Source organism: Ursus arctos, unplaced genomic scaffold, assembly GCF_023065955.2.
Source record: "Ursus arctos isolate Adak ecotype North America unplaced genomic scaffold, UrsArc2.0 scaffold_10, whole genome shotgun sequence".
In the NCBI taxonomy this organism is placed as follows: Eukaryota; Metazoa; Chordata; class Mammalia; order Carnivora; family Ursidae; genus Ursus; species Ursus arctos.
This window is the reverse complement of record NW_026622764.1, coordinates 70230499-70247036: the sequence shown is the minus strand read 5'-3', so window position 1 is coordinate 70247036 and position 16538 is coordinate 70230499. Positions and strand designations below refer to the sequence as shown.

The 16538-nt window shown below is 48.6% G+C and overlaps 1 protein-coding gene across 1 annotated transcript in view; it reads right to left on the bottom strand.

Moving 5' to 3' along the window:
- The window catches only part of FLT1 (fms related receptor tyrosine kinase 1), a 171397-nt gene that overhangs the window by 35759 nt on the left and 119100 nt on the right, over positions 1 to 16538 (bottom strand). The window contains exons 15-16 of the mRNA XM_026493054.4: positions 15264 to 15395; positions 3516 to 3622 (exon numbers count right to left, since the gene is read on the bottom strand). Coding sequence (XP_026348839.2) covers positions 3516 to 3622; positions 15264 to 15395 — 239 coding nt within the window. The remainder of the gene's footprint in view (positions 1 to 3515; positions 3623 to 15263; positions 15396 to 16538) is intronic.

The window sequence follows — 16538 nt, the reverse complement described above, 5'->3', positions numbered from 1 at the left end:
AGTTGATTATTTCAAAGGCCGAGGCGTCCGCAGGGCATGGGACTGAACCACAGTCATGCCCTGCTCCCTTGGCCGTTAGTAGGGTTGTCAGGTAAGGCCGGCGTTTGCCTTCAGCTGCTTCTTGTATCTTGGAAACTACAGCAAGCCCAGAACAGACCCTTTCTTTCAGAGCGTAGATAACTGGATTTACATTTAGTGCCTTAGACTCTTATCAGCGGGTGTATTGCCTGTTACTTGAGTGTAGACGTGAGGATGGCATTTCTCTGGGCAGGTCAGAAAGGAAGGCTGCTTACCCGTATAAGGTGGGTTTTGGTAAAGTCTTGCCCAGAAGTTCCATCGACTTCATTTCAGTGAGTTTTGGAACCCTCTCACGTTGCCCTTCCCTAGGCAGGACCAGAGTTCAGGAAAGAAGTCGCCCTCTCCACACACACCATTTCACGCTCGCCCGCATTCTTCAGCTCTTACTCACCCTGTTCTGGGCTGTCACAGCTCACCTCATCCATCACTTGCAATCGGTCTCCTTCTCACAGAAATTATCACTAAAATGTGTGACAAATAGCTCAAAGGAGAAAGATCTGCTTGGCCTCCAGGGTGAGTGGAAACCAGAGAAAGATACAGAACACATTTGTCACCAGCTGCATTTGCCACTGGTGCTAATATGTGAGAGCCAGCCCGTCAGACACTCGCGCGAGTCTAGAAGACTGGGAAGGCATACAGATTCCTCTCCCAGGGTGCTGGGTGTGCACTCGAGAAGCCACCAGAATAGGTGCTAGGACTATATTTGTCAATGTCCAATACAGCCAAGGCCATGAGAAACCACCTCCAATCTTCAAGGCGCACAGGCTAGCTGAAGCCTACCAAGGAAACTGTCCGTGTTGGGAGCACCCGTGGGGAGGCTGGTGGAGGTGTTGAGAGAGACGGGGGATCAGGCAATGAAAGACCATCTCCCCAGGGAATTTCATGGTTTATCTCAATAAGGCAGATGAGAGGAAACACCAGACAAACCTCAAGTAAGGGCTCGAGGAGAGTTAGATAGTAGAATCTTAGTTGACAAATATTTATTCTTTCCATTGACATTAACACTGAGCAGCTACTAGGTGTTTGGCATGGAAGTTGCATAGCTAAGTGCTTCGGAGCCCAGGCCTTGAGGCTGGCTGCCCGGCTCTGAGTCACAGATCAGCTCTGGACCAGCACCTAACCTTGGCAAGTTGCTTAACCTTTCTAAACCTGGCATCCTTATCTGCGAAATAATGATAATGACGCTGCTATCTCCGAGGGTTGTGGTGAATATTGTATGAAATGATCCATGTCAAGCTGCTAGAATGGGGCCTGGGACACAGTAAGCATCCATCAGTGTTAGCTCGAATTCTAACACTGGCCTATGCGGCGTGGGGGTAAAAGGATAACATCCAGTCCATATCAAGGAGGAATTCACTTGTGGTTACAGAAACCACATGGAACTAGTTTTTGAGGGTCTGTATCTCTTTGCCTCCTACAATTAATCACCTTTCAAATTCTCTAAGGATTCTCTTCTGGAGGGAATCATCTCTTGCTCTCATCCTCAAGATTTCAGATTTTTAGAAATACCAGGGCCAATTTAGTCCCAATTCACCTTTCCAGGTTTATTCCTACTCTGCTCCTGTGTGCTCCTTCCCTCCGCTGGGGAGTGGGGAGGAGGAGGGTTGGCTGCGTTTTTCTGCTTCTTTCCTTCCTGACACAACCTTCAAACTCTTTCTCTAAACTTCATTTTCTTTGAAGTTTTTTCTCCCCTTCCCTCCTTCATAGCCTTTGGACCACCCTTCTATATTCGGCAAGCGTTGCTTTTGTTAGACTTACTTCCCTACATGCTACATCTCCCCTTTCAAAATGCCAGTGGTATGACCTTTGTGTCCATCCAAAGTAGTGGCCTTCGCTGTCATGCCTCAAAACCAATCACTCCACACAGCTGACGCCTGATGTTACGTATTACCGCAGAGGGCGCCTGCTTAGCCTTGCCTCTCCTATCAACGCTATAAAGGACACCTTGTTGGTTTTGGTTACTAAGCCTAAGATCGCACAACCTGGATTCAACACTCAGCTCCAACTCTGACTAGCTTTGTGACTTTGGACAAGTTATTTGACCTCTCTGAACCTCACTTACTTTCTCTTTAAAATGGGAATGATCATATATCTACCTGTTTGCGTTTCTGGAAGGATTAATCGAGATACTGCATGAAGAGCTCGGCATAAGACCTGGCATGATCATAAGGGTTAAGAAATCTCTAGAAATGGAGGAGGCCTCCTTGATACTTTTCAAGTCCTGTTGATTTTACCTGCTAAATATGTCTTGAATTCTAATCGCTTAGACTAAGAACTACCATCATTTCTCACTTGGACTAGTAGAAGGTCTTCTGGTAGGTTCCTCTCTACGCACGCTTGCCTCCTCTGGTCCATTCTCTTAGCAGCCAAAATTCTCTTTCCAGACACTGCTCTCTTACACTGATTGCCTCCTTTTGCTTAATAACACCGCTCCCTGCCCCCACGCCCCCGGGCTTCCTTTTCCTTCCAGAACACAGACTAAATTTCTTACCTCAGCCTGCAAGCCCCTGTGTGGCCAGCCTTTGCAGCCTCTCCTCTCCCTCCTCACCTCCTACCTTGTTCCCTCCACTGCAGCTACATTGGCCTCTGTCAGGCTCTCATTCCCAAGGTGTCCCTGTCCTGCCCCGGCCTCACACAGGCTCTCCCTCTGCCTGAAGCACTTTCCCCTCACTTTTCGGCCCCCTGCTCCCTGCCTCCCTCACAGGACAACTTTCAGTTAGGTGCCTCTAGTGGCAGGTTCACATTTGGCTATGTAACTGGTGAAAGCCAGGCTCCTCTCCAGATCGCACCCTCCGTGTGTCCTCTCTGCTGTCACCCGAGAGCCTGACACCAGGCCTGGCGCTCTGCATGGAGCAGGTGCGCGGTAAATGTTGGAGACATGAATGAATGGGTGAGAGCATGTGGGCTCTTCTCCCCTGAGCTGCGGAGAAGCAAGTGGTGCTGCAGGTGTAATGATAGAAATCGGAGGTCCTGCATTCGGGCCTGAACCTCACAGCAAAGAATGTCGCCGTGCGGTGCGGCTCAGAGGACATGGAACGGCCGTGTGCTGCGTGCGCTCCCATAACGTTATGAGACGTCAGTCAGAGGCGGGTTTCTATTTTGCTTTTTCCTTTTTATGCTCTTGGCAGAGCATAAGAGACTTTGCAGGTCTTAGGCTGAATTTAAAGATTTTACGACACATTTTTATATCAAAAACATCCCTTCTGTTTCTTGGAAACAGTCCTCGGTTCGTTGCTCTAGGTTTTCGTTTGAATCCTCCCCTTGATGGCTGAGAGGCGTTGTAATGCTTCATTTCTGGTGGTCCCCAGGTCAGAGACAGAAGCCAGGGGGAGGGGACCAGAGTCTAACATGGGCTCAGTGCCTGCTCTAGACGTGAGGCAAGCATTTTAGAACATGAGGTAAAGAGGAGCATAGAACTTCCTCAGAAGTGTTCTTACCCTTTTCAGTTTTCGGATAAAGAGCGTTAACAGGAGCCAGAAGAGGGTTGCAGCCACACAGGTGCATGTCAGAGTGATGAGCTCCAGGTTGGACTTGTCTGAGGTTCCTGGGGAGAGAAAACCCATCAGATGATCCTCAAAAGGCACCATCCAACTCAGAGTCTTTGCGATTCTAGAAAACGGGTCTAGTGCCACTGAATGGTTCATCATGGCGAACGTAATCTGCTGGCACAACAGTCTGGGACAGGTCTCCTCTTACCTTCTGAGTCAGGCAGGGCGCGTGCTATTATTATCATAAACTCACGCAGAAATGAAAAGACTTTCCAGAAATTCTGCGGTTGAGCTAGCAAACTCTGTAATTCCAGAAATAGCTAATTAAAAAATCAGAGGAGAAATTTTGAAAAAGGAAAAAATTGAGGCAGGAACAAAAGCCCATTAAAGTGCTAAATCTGGAATACGTGAAATCTCCCTAATGGGTTTTAGAGGAAATTCTAAAGAAAAAGAAAAAAAAATAGTAAAAATGACATAAAAGCGCTCCTTTGGGACTCACAAAATCCTTCTACTTTGATTTTAAAAATAAAACTAAAACTCAAGGACTGTCACAATCGTCTGCTCGCTCCTTTTGGAACAGCCGGGCCAGACTGCCCACCTCCTGCTCCCCACTTCTGGCTCTATTTCTGACCTTCGCAGCAGCAGCAGCTGGCCTGCAGGGGCTGGGATGCCAAGGGGGTCCTTCCCAATCCCCTCATTTCCCGGAATCACACTGAGATCAAAAGCTGAGCAGTTCCCCCACCACCAAAAAGAAACGACCCCAAGTGTTCAGGAGAAGCCCCCAGAGAGCAAGATCTTTGGGATTTGGAAAGGAACGCCCCAGTGGGCCAGAGCAGTGGTTCCCTACTTACAGACTCCAGGGGACAGTTTCTGGAGAGTTCTAAAGTAGTGCCTTATCCTTTAGCCTCATTACAAGGAGACAGAGGCTTTGTATTAAGCTAGGGAAGAACAAATGGAACTTACTCTCTTTAGAAATAATGATGTGGGGGCACCTGGGTGGCTCAGTTGGCTAAGCGACTGCCTTCGGCTTAGGTCATGATCCCGGGGTCCTGGGATCTGGCCCTGCGTTGGGCTCCCTGCTCCGCGGGGAGTCTGCTTCTCCCTCTCCCTCTGCCTCCTCCCCTCTACTCATGCTGTGTCTCTGTCTCTCTCTCAAATAAATAAATAACATCTTAAAAAAAAAAAGTAAGAGTGACTGGTAGCATTGAGCACTTCCTGTGTGCCAAGCACTCACAACGATGCTATGAAATAGACGGCAACGGTGCCCCCATTTCCTAGACCAGGTGCCACACCTTGTGGGCTCCTGGTTTCAGCGGAACAAGGAGGTACTGAATCCTACTGCAGGTGACATTCAGTCTGGAGGAGATGGGAGGATGAGCCAAAGAAAGTTGTCACGCTCAAGGGGCTCACTCCCAATCTAACCGAGACATAAGGCAAATACAAAGAAATGAGGGTTGAGGGAATCTAATGCTTTTTGGAAGAGGCGACATTTGAAATGGGTGGTGGCCTATGGAGATGAGGCGGGGGAGGGCACAGGGGCAGAAGGGACGGCAGGAGTGCGGACCCAGAGCTGGTAAATGACGGGCCGCACAAGGCAGTATAAGGCCAGGCCAGGACCCGACCACAGAGAGTTGGAGCACCTGGGTGAAGGGTTTAAACTACATGCCACACGCAAGCCGTTGGAGCCAGGGAAGTTTCTCTGAAGAACAGCAAACACACAAGCTAGAAAGCTGAGCCGCTTCCTTCTTCCCTCTTTTCCACGTGCTTCCTGCAGGCCACGGTCCCAGCTGCTGCGGATCTTTTTGTCTAAAGGGGAAATGCACATTTTCTCCCCAACCAGGCCAACACAAAGTCCCGCCCGGTCTCCTTCCATGGCTCAGGAAATTGTCACCTCCTGTCCTGCCTGGCTCTCACTGCCTACCTCGAGGCCCCACCAGCTGTCACCTGGACCATGGCACTTGCTTCCTGACCAGCCTCGACTCCCCCCCCCCCCCCCCCCGGGCTCTCCTCCTCTCTAAGCCAGCGTAACTTTGCCTCCGTCTAAGTGCCATCACAGTCCACCTCTGCCCCCGCGGCCGTCAGGATAAAAACCCAAGTCTTTGGATCCTTTGTGCCCAACCTTGCCTGTCTCTTCAGCTTCATCTCCTACCACCCTCCCACTGGCTCCAATCGCATCAAAATTCTTGCAGTTTCTTAGCTCGACCAGCCCTTCTGCACCTCGTGCTTTGGCCCTTGCTGTTTCTCTACCAGAAAATAAGCTGCCGGGGGCTGCGGCCACATCCTCTTCCTCTTTATGTCCCCGCTCCTTGGACCAGGTGAGAGAGTGGATAAGTTATGACGGGCTTTGCCACCAAAGAGTTTCATGAAGCGGGGCGCCTGGGTGGCACAGCGGTTAAGTGCCTGCCTTTGGCTCAGGGCGTGATCCCGGTGTTCCGGGATCGAGCCCCACGTCAGGCTCCTCCGCTATGAGCCTGCTTCTTCCTCTCCCACTCCCCCTGCTTGTGCTCCCTCTCTCGCTGGCTGTCTCTATCTCTGTCAAATAAATAAATAAAATCTTTAAAAAAAAAAAGTTTCATGAAGCTTTCGAAGGGTTCAGGGTCAAACTCCTGTTCGTGGGCATTAATCCAACGAACACATGGAACACCGCCTGTGTTGCAGGCTCTGTTCCAGATGCTGGTACGTGGTGGGAGATGAAAGGTATGGTCCAGAGTTCACAGGCTGGCATTCACATCTGACCAGGCGAATAGGTTCAGATTCCGGGGGGAGCCGCAGAACGTAGGACTGTGGTTCTCCTGCTCACTGTTCTGACGCTGGTGTTTAGAAGAGCGCCTGGCCCTGAGCAGGCATCCTGAACAGACTGGGTGAGTGAGGGAATGCATCTGGCTTCATCTGCTGCTCTGTGAGCTTGTGGCTGCTTCCCTGAACCTCATGAGAATGAGAACAGCTTTCTCGAAGTAGTTTCGAAGTACGATAAGCTTTTCTCTGTGTACCCTCTCGATGGGAATATTGTAAGCTCAAGTTCCTCTCCCATGTGAAAGGTCTCATGCTGCCCTGCTGTATACACACACACACACACACACACATACACACACACTCTTCTCTGCTTATGCTGCAAGTAAGTTTTGTGGAATCTGATTGGGACCTGGTCAGGCCATAGTGGCCTTTGGCTGCTGGAGATGCCGACAGCATCTTGAGACATGGCACTGTGTGCATTAAACTCTGCAGAGGCCTCCTGCCTGGAATGCCCCGGGAGAGGCCCCCTCCCATCGTGGGAACTTTCCCACTGCATTCCACGGGGCAGGAAGTTGACCCCCAAAGTAATTCCACAGCCCTTACTCAGGCAAAATTCCTTTCAGTGGGACCAAATGTGTTTGTGTGCACTTACACATTTAAAGAATCAACTCATTAAGAAACATCTCCAAGATGAACATTTCTTACAGGCGGAAGACCTCTCTAGTGTTCTATCCCCGCTTCCTGACAACCAGAGTAGGAATTTAACAAGATACCGCGTCGTATCTGGGCTCTATCTCTGCCTCATTTGCTTTATTTGGAAAGTAACCATTAGGATAGTCTTATGTTGAGGACACTGACTGAAGTCAGCAGCATCTCTTCCTATGCAGCCCTTGGACGTTTTCTCAGAGGTCAAACATCCCCACTCTGGCCTGACTAGACCGAGCTTCAACTGGCTGGTGACAGCTGATGAGCTCAGTCCGTGAAATGGCCCAGCTGCGCATGGCAGGGGAAAGGAGGCCAGAGGAAACGTGGGTGGGGCTTGACGCTAACTAGGAGTGAGCCCTGGCGCTCAGGGACATTCTCTCACAGGCCCTGTGTGCAAGCCTGTATTGGGGCACTCTGCAAGGTTATTTTTATATGGGAGCGTGGCAAGAATGTGGCCCATCCGAAGAGTTAGGGTGACTGTCCCTTTTATTACAGACCGCTAACCCCGTTGCATAGAGCCTTCTGTGTCAGTTACCCTCTCAGGCTTCAGACCACCCCTCCTGGGACAGGAAGGGCGATATCCCCTAGGGGAGTCACTGAGTCCTGAGGGGTGACGTGCCTGGTCTAGAGTCTGCAACTGCAGTGGCCAGCTACCCTGCCCTGAGCCTCTGTGATGGTGACGGCAGCTGCTAGGCACAGGGCTGGACTCTGGGGTGCGGCAGCTCCCCACCAACCCCGACATGCCGCAGAGCCAGGAAACTCAGTTCTTGCAATAGAACCGCTGGTTCTTCCCAGGGGATTAGGAAAACTCTCCAAGCAAAAGACCAGGGTCTCTGGTCCTGGGACCTGCCTTGACTTGAGATGAGCCCAAGGGTCACCAGGAAAGGGCCGGAAGCAAGCAGTGATGTCTTAGACCGAGGACCCCGTGCCCCAGCTTCCCCATTTTCCACATGTGGCAGTAACAAGGGCACCCTGGCTCACAGGAGAAATGTGTGAACCGAGGGGGAGCAATTCTTTCAAAGGCCCCCCCCAACCCCAGTGCTCCTTTTCCTTTTTTTTTTTTAATCCTTATTAGTTTTTGGACTTCAAGTACAAGATAATTTGGTTTTCATCCAAACCTATTGCATATATCACAATTTGTCTTTTCTTTCTAAAACTATTCAGACGTTGGCCAAATACCGATCGTCTTCTACAGACAACGGAGCCACTACTTTGCCTGAGAAATGTGCCTCATACCTGCCAGGGTGGCTTAGGTGTTGTTCTCTGGTTAGATCATTATTTTAATTGGAGGTAAACTTTCTGTGGGTTTATTGCCCATTAAATTCTTAAGACATCAAGAGATGGGTGTGTTTTGTGGTCATTTGGCATCTCCAGCACTGGCCCAGTGGAAATCTCAATAAATATTAATATATAGATGAAAAGAAAATTAATCAGATACACCTAGACCTGGTTTTCCACGTGAGCCGGTCAAGCATTGCTACCTCATTTTATCTAAAAGCCGAGAGCCAATAATGCACTTAACCTTATCATGTAATTTCTCTAAGACTTGTTGGACTATTCAATTTGGTTCTCCTACTATTTATGAAGCTTTCTGGGAATCTTTGTATACCAGTCTGGAACCCCTCTTAAGGACAGAGAAATAGTGTATTCAGATTAAATCGGAAGTAAGTTTTCAAGAATAATTTTAGGTAAAGATATTTAAAATTGCTATTATGTGCCATCAGTTCTAAGACACATTTTCGTTAAAGCTGGTAAAGCTAAATCCTTTGACCTAACGCAGCTTCGTGGTTTGGAACCCCATTTGGGTGACTCACTGATTAAGTGCAGAAAAACTAAAATACAGAGGGTTTGTTGAAGTGAATATGGTTTATCACATTAACAAACAATAATGTTAACGAATACTTAAAGACTTTCTATTACACGCCAGGTAAGGTATTAAATGTGTTAATCCTTACAACCCTGTAAGGTTGGTATGCCTTTATTAATGTCTATTTTGCTGGTGAAGCACCAGGAAGGTAACTCATTGGCCCGAGGGCACACGGCTCAGGAGCGGTGCCGCACCTGGCTTCAGAGGGGGTCTCTGCTGCCTGAGAGGTGAGAGGCAGTGGAGCAGAATGCCCCACAGGGATCCAGCTCTCAGCTCGGCCACTCCCAGCTTTGTAACCCTGAACAAAGTCCTCAGTTTTTCTGTGCTTCAGATTTTCACTCGCAAGTAGAAAAAAATGCCCATCGGGTTGTCACAAAAGTTGAGTAGACTAACGCATGCTCAGTGAGCATAAGCTAGTAGAACTGAATTCCATCACCATTTTTTGAATTCTTGATCAAGGCCAGCTTTATGTCATTGTTTAGACTCGAAGTACGAAGGCATGCCTATCCCGTCCCCCAGCCCTCCTGCGTGAAAGTACTGAGCAGCAAGTCCGTCTCGCCATTGCCGGCGCTGGGCTCTCCTTGGGAACCCTTCTGAGCTGCCAGCACCCGGGAGAGGAGTAACATCAGTCACCGACATCTTCATGTGAATTAGTTTATCACATCCTTCCTAGTGCCGGGAGAGCCAGGGGAGTGAATCTGGGGCAGGATTCAGGAAGAGAAGAGCTAACGAGGAGGGTCCTGAGGAGGGTCCTCTGGGCTCGGAGGAGCATCAAAAAGAAATGAAACCCAAAAGCTGGCCTGGCCAAGGGGGATAAAAGGGAATGGCTGCATACCCAGGACAACTTTGAGCTTTTCCTAGTTTTCACTCTCAGAATTGATTAAGGAACACAGGGTATGTTTCTTGCTCTATGGGTCCTTTCCCGAAATGTATCACTGTGCAATTATCGTGGCATAATTTTACAAATCTCACTTCTCATGCCATTCCTAGCATTTAGACTGCAGGACCCTAAGGCAGTCCTTCTGTGCTTTCCATGATTTTCGTATCCATCAGTCATCCCCAAAAGAATGTTTAATGTGGTGTTTTCTCCTGTGTAATTATAAATGCTATTGAAATAGCATTCCAATAGCAAGGCCTAAATCTGTTATAAGAAGGTATTTACATATACATTGTGCTTCTTACTCGCAAAAAAAAAAGTACAGTTTCTCGCAAGTCCTTGGATGAGGATGTGCCGCGCTTTCCTTGAAACCGTCCCATTGAGTTCCATGGGCTATTGAGCGCTATGTCAATTTCAGAAATTATTTTGGTTATGAACAGTTTTGGGTTGTTGTTTTTAACGTTAGAACTTCCCCTTTGAGAGTTCCACGTGCGCTCCTGTGCAGTCCAAACCAAACAAGACCTGTGGTTATTTCAAGAAGCCATTCTGAGTCCACAGTCCACTCATCCTTTTCAGATACAAAAATAACACATTGTTTTATCTATGAGTATAAGAATCCTTTTTCAAGGGAAATAAAAAGAGCAGACAGTTTCCTTCCTGGCTCATTCACGAACCTCTTTAAATCTGTTAAACATAGCCGCAGACACAACTCATTTGCTTGGTTTCATTTCCTAAACTCAACCTGACAAGATAGGTCAGCGTGAAGGGTCTATACGCATCTTTTGGGAAATAAAGTTGAAAGCTAGGGAATGTTTCACGGCCACCAGAGTGAGAGCCACCGGAGAGACAGCAAGGATCTAATTTCAGTGATAAAATTACCAACCAGGTCCTGCAGTGAATGGGTTGGAAGAGCATCTTAGGACCCAATTTTTATTCAGAAGCCTCAAGTCCTTCCTTTCGAGATAGTGCTTCTATCTAATAAGATCCACATAGTATCCACTTTTTAAAAATCTCCTTATCCCAAATGGTGTATGGAGCTGAAACCTGCCTCCTTGAAATTTCGCCACCATCTCCCTTCCTTGGTTTTGGATATCTTTTCTAGTGTGTCAGAGGAGGAGTGAAACGTCTCCTCAGTCTGAAGCTTCGCAAATATTTGAGGAAAACAATAATATCACCCCTGAGTTTTTAGACTAAACATCCTCATTTCCTGTGCTACTTTATCATTACCCTATTCGGATATGGCTCCGTTTATTTATAAATGGGTACAGTATTTCAGGTAGTTTGATGACTGCAGATCAGGGAATCTGTTTTCTCAACGAACCACAATTTTTAAGCAGAGAGGTTGGATACGGCTGTCACTGCGAGAGCAGGGGGAGAAAAAACTACAAGAGAGAGCCAGGAAGAAGGCAGAAAAACTACAAAGAGCAGACACAAGAACTCAAAAAGCATGGCCGTTGAGGACAATGATGAGTCCAAAGAAAGAGCCATATTCATGAAGTGTCCGCGGCCACCTTGCCAGCTATATCATTTCCCCGAGTGCTATGGGAGATTCATGCCACACGAGGGAGAAGAGGTCATGAATCAAAAGTACCCGTGCCTCAGAGAACCCAGTGGGCTGGACAAGAGGAAATATTTAAAATCACCTTGACTTTGTTGTTGCCAAGGGAGATATCAGCGTAGAAGGCTCGCAGTCGTCTCATAGCTCACTGCCCTGTTCGCCTTGCCAACCCAACGTCCTCTGAGGCTGCCTTTAGACCTCAGCTCACTCCCCATGGCCCTTCTTGTCTCTCCGAACTCCTTGAGCTCTTATTAGCAGCACTGTGTGGTCTGCTTGATACAAACTAGTGTTTCTACTTCACCCTTAGGAGGAGCTCAAAATTCTTATTTTTTAAGATTTATTTATTAATAGAAGGGGGGGACGGAAAGGGGCAGAGGGAGAGAATAACCAAGCAGACTCCTTCTGAGCATGGAGCCCAACATGGGGCTCAATCCCATGACCCAAGAGATCAGTACCTGAGCCAAAACCAAGAGTCGGACGCTCAACCAACTAAGCCACCCAGGGGCCCTGAGAAGCTCAAAATTCTTATTGATCTGGATCTAATTGTTTCATGTGCACCTTAGTCTGCTTCCAACCAGGTTTTGAAAGCACACTGAGGTTAGGGATCGTGGCTTACACTTCCACGTGCTGCACAGTCCCGGGCTCATAACTAAGTTGTTGAGTTAATAACTAATTGAATTTGGCTTATCTCTATTGCCCTAAACAATCTATCAATGCGTGTCTTTTTTCAGACATTATGTCGTGGTTTCCTAAGTAGATCAATCCAGCAAACATTTATCGAATGCTCAGGGAGAGCGGAGTGAATAGTAAGCTGTGGTAAGCACTGCGTTAAAGGTTCATGTCAAGTACTCTGGGAGCACAGAGGGGAAAGTGATGCTAAGGCAAGAGGTCCTTTTCTCTACACCTGAAGCAAGAGCAAAAGTGAGTTGTCAGGCTGAGTCGGGTTGTCTGGGGGAGAATGAGGTGGGAGGAAGGAACGCCGTGGAGACCAAAGGAAGGCGCTGTGCGCAGGCAGAAGATGAGGGCAGCGTGCGTTCAGGGAGTCATGGGCAGTTGCACTGGGGAGCTCAGGGGTGAAGGGAGGGATGAGCCACCGGGCTGCAGAAGGAGCCCAGGGAGGACCTTGCGTGACTGGATGAGGATAAGGGGCGATTCCAAACCACTGCAGATTTGAAGCAGGGAAGTAACATGTCATAAAATGAGTCACTTAAAAAGATCACTCTAGAATTGGAAGAGGATTGGAGGAGAGAGAAGTATGTGGGCTGTTTGGGAGTCTGAGAGAGGATGTCAGGAGATGACAGGGTCAGGATGTCCGTCGTGGTAGCTGACATGGGCAACTCAAGTGAGAATGATCTTCCCTTTCATCAGCAAATGACACGAGCTGATGGAAACGTGTAGAAATGATCATGGCAGCCATATTCTTAACGACAGTCTGACTTCAGAAAAGCATTTAGTGGGAAAAGGAATCACTGTAGGAAATTAGAACCAGGTAGAGAGAAAACCAAAAGACAGGATAACTGAAAAAGTGTACGAGCTCAATTTTATGTTAAGGCCTCAAGGACAAGTTCCTACGCCACTTCCGGGATTGGGACGAATGGAGGAAGGGTGGACCCTCCGCAGGTTGCAGGACATGGACCGCAGCCAGCCTTCCCGCTGACTACGTTGTATGACTTTGGGCAAATAATTTAACCTTTCTGGAGTGTCCGTTTTTCCATCTGTTGACTGAAGATAATATTAGTTACTTCTTTGGATTCTTATGAAGTTCATGGGATTAGGTATTCCAGTTGTCTAGCAATGTCTGTATGGAAAGGTACTAAGTAAATGGTCTCCTGCTAAGTGGGGGGCACAGCTTGGGGATACAAAGATAGGTCAGACACAGTTCTCTCTCAAAACGTTTGCAGTTCAGTCGGGAAGAGAGGCATATCAATCCCTAAATAATAATAAAAAGCAGAATAAAATAAGTACTGACTAACGATCCAAGAAGCATGGTGTGGGAGGGCAGAGAAGAGAATGAGTGTCAGAGTCAGCTGTTCAACCTGGAGGCCACTGCTGAACCGGCCCTAGCGGCCAAGGAGGGTTACAGTGAGTTAGGCTCTCTGAGGGCCAGTGTGCTGGCTGCAGTCCAGCCTGGGTCTCCCCGGTGCCGCTGCTCTGCCCGTGGACAGCAAACACATCGCAGCAGGAGAAATTACTCCTGGAGGGTAGACTTACAGCAAATAGAAGGGTGGTGGTCATGACTGTGGGCAGAAGAAACTCACAGACACCATAAAGTGAGGGGGCTTCTGGGAACCCCAGATAAGCCTGGCAGAAAAGGTGAAAGGAAAGGAAGTAAAGTCTTTGTGGAGAGCTATGAACTTGCAGAAATATCCCAGCTTCAGGCAAGGGCTTCTCCCAAGCCATGGGCTACCTAGCCACTGGGTCAGACACGGCCCTATATTCCCTGGTAGAGAAGAGTGGGGATGGTGGGGACGGACCACAAGGAAGGCAGGTGTGGGGGTGCTGGAGTGGGTCTGAAGAGTCCAGGTCTCTTGCACAACAGCTATTACCTGGTTGTAGGGTTTAGATCAGTCCTCTCATTCCTGTCTGGGGGTTCCTAACTGCTCTGTGTGTCTTTTGGGGTTGTTGTCCAGACACGGGGGAAAATGCCTTCTGGACTGAGGACTGAAGGGGAAAATGCCCTCTCCGATCTGCAACCTCGCTCGCCTGATAGAGTGACTCCCTGAGGGCCACATCTGGAGTCCTTGTTAATAGGTAAATGAACCATCCTTTGAAGAAGGAGATATTAAAGAGAGATGCACACCTAATTGCCTTCTCTATGGCTAATTGTCTTGTCCATGTGTGAGCAGACCGGTTGAAAGAATCCTTTGAGACAAGGACTGTTTGGGAGAGAAACAGGAGACCATCACTATAAGTATTGGGGGAATGCTACCCTCGACTTTTTCCGGAAGTATACGTTTGTGCAAGCATGGTTTTTAGATTTTTCGGGAGGCGCTCTAAAATCATCTCCTCGGAAAAGAATGGGGATGATGCTGTTTTCAAGGAGTCTGGATTCTCAGAGTCAGACCCCTTCAGCAGCACGTGTTTCCAGAGCGGAAGAACTGATGTGTATGTCATTCGCCGGCCAGGAATACTTGCGCGTTCCGTTGGGCTCCTGGGGAGCCCTTGGAACAGGCTACCGAACAAATTGCGGCTTTTCATGTAAAACCTCAATGTGCCATAGATATTTACATCTCAAGAGGTGCCAATTGGGTATTTTATGATGCTGTAAATGTTATGTTTCGGATGATTCCTGGCAGCAGAGGACTGAAATTGAGGTCTGAGCTACTTTCCAAATGGGAGCCACATGGCCACAGCCCTGGCTCGGGTTAGGCCGCTTTGGATCTGTATCTGTTGCTCCACAAACTGTCTGAGGTCTATAAAGAGGAAGCATTTGGAATAGTTTTCGCAAATGTGGTCTGTTTTTTATGTGTGGCTTCTCCCTGATAATATTTTGCAGCCTGCTCCTGTTTAAAAAAAAAAAAAAATCCCAGCTCGTGAAAACATTCAGGAGAGCGGCATATGTCTGACTTGTGGGAATTGGAAAAGGAAAAAGAACGAACGAGTTTCCAATGTGTGGGTGTTTCCCTCTCTCTACACCCCTCTGCCTTCTTGGATTTGTCACAAGCGTGGTCATTGCGGTCATTCTCTGCGGGTCAGTGGCGTGCCTCTCTTCCGGGAACTACTTCCCTGCAGAGATGGGGTTCAGATGGTGGCTCTGGGGGGGGTGGCTCACCAGTGTCTTCCCTTGGGGCCTCGCCAGGGCCCCCCAGAAGGTCGCTTCCCAGAGCCCCAGGGGGAAGGGCAAGGAGGTGAGAGAAAGGAACAGGCTGGAGGCAGCGGGAGACCGGGAGGTGGAAAGTTAAACAGGGAAACAGACGTCTGATCTGTTTCTTGTTGCTTTCTGGAGCAGCTGTTTACCTTGAACAGTGAGGTACGCAGAACTTTCCACGGACCCCTTCTGGTTGGTGGCTTTGCAGTGATAGACACCTTCATCCTCTTCTGTGACTCTTTCAATAAACAGCGTGCTGCTTCCTGGTCCTAAAATAATTCCTGCGGGGTGAGAGATGTTTACATTAGTGGGCCTGGGTGACACACAAAAACAGCTACTTCTGTAATCCAAGCCTCTTCCTATAATTATGCATTCAGACGAGGAAATCCGAGCTCTAGGTAACCTTGGGCTGGGCTGCATATTTGTTTTCTCTCCGACCGCTCAGCAGAGCTCGGACCCCAGCTCTGGAGAGGCAGATGGGACCCAGGCCGTTCACTGTGTGGAGAGCAATGAGACGGGGCTGCTTACCCGGCCTTCGGGAGCAAATGTCAAGGAGGCAGCGTGCCTAATAACGTTTACCGTTGACTCCCTGCCCTCCGTGTGCTAGCAGTACCCAAGGCACTGACAGTCGCCCTGCAAGGTCTTAGGGTCTCCGATTTACACACGTGGAAACGGATCTGGCGAGGTTAAGCAACTTGACTGAGAGCACGCAGCTGGACTGAAACACGTGTGTGGCCTGGGGGCCAAAGGAAGTCCTGCTTCGCTGGTTGGAGAGGTGAAGAGCTGGGGCTGTGTTTTAGTCCGGGTCTTAGCACTTGGAGCTTTGTCACTCTAGGCAAGCTACTTAACCTTCCTGTGTTTCAGTTTCTTCAACCTTAAGATGAAAATGCAAGCAATTCCTATCAGGTCCACGGGGACGTGAATGGCCAGCGCAGGACACATATATAGTTAAGTGCTCAGTAAATCCCAGCTGAAGTGTTACTACCGAGCATCACGTAATGGCAGGAGCACCATGAATTTTCCGAGCCCAGCTTGAAGACCCAGGAGCCCCAACACCAAGGACTACCACCAAGTATTTACTGAGTACTTACTCTGCTAATAGTCTATGTTAAAGGCTTTGGGGGAGAAGGAAGCCTAAGACATGATATCTGCCAAGGAGGGAAAATGAACTCCTACCAAACACACATATATACATATTCTCTCTCTCTCTTTCACACACATGCCAGCAAACTGAAAGTGTTTCATGAATGAGAGTGAATAAAGGTAGTACAGCATACCCAATTAAGTGCAAAGCCTGGGGTGGGAGGGACATCAGTAAGTACAGGGAAACTCAGGAAGGCATCATGGAGGAGGTGGGCCTTGAGCGGAGGTTTCAAGGATTATCAGAGGTGCAGGGAGAAGGGCAGGCACGAGAACAGCCATGC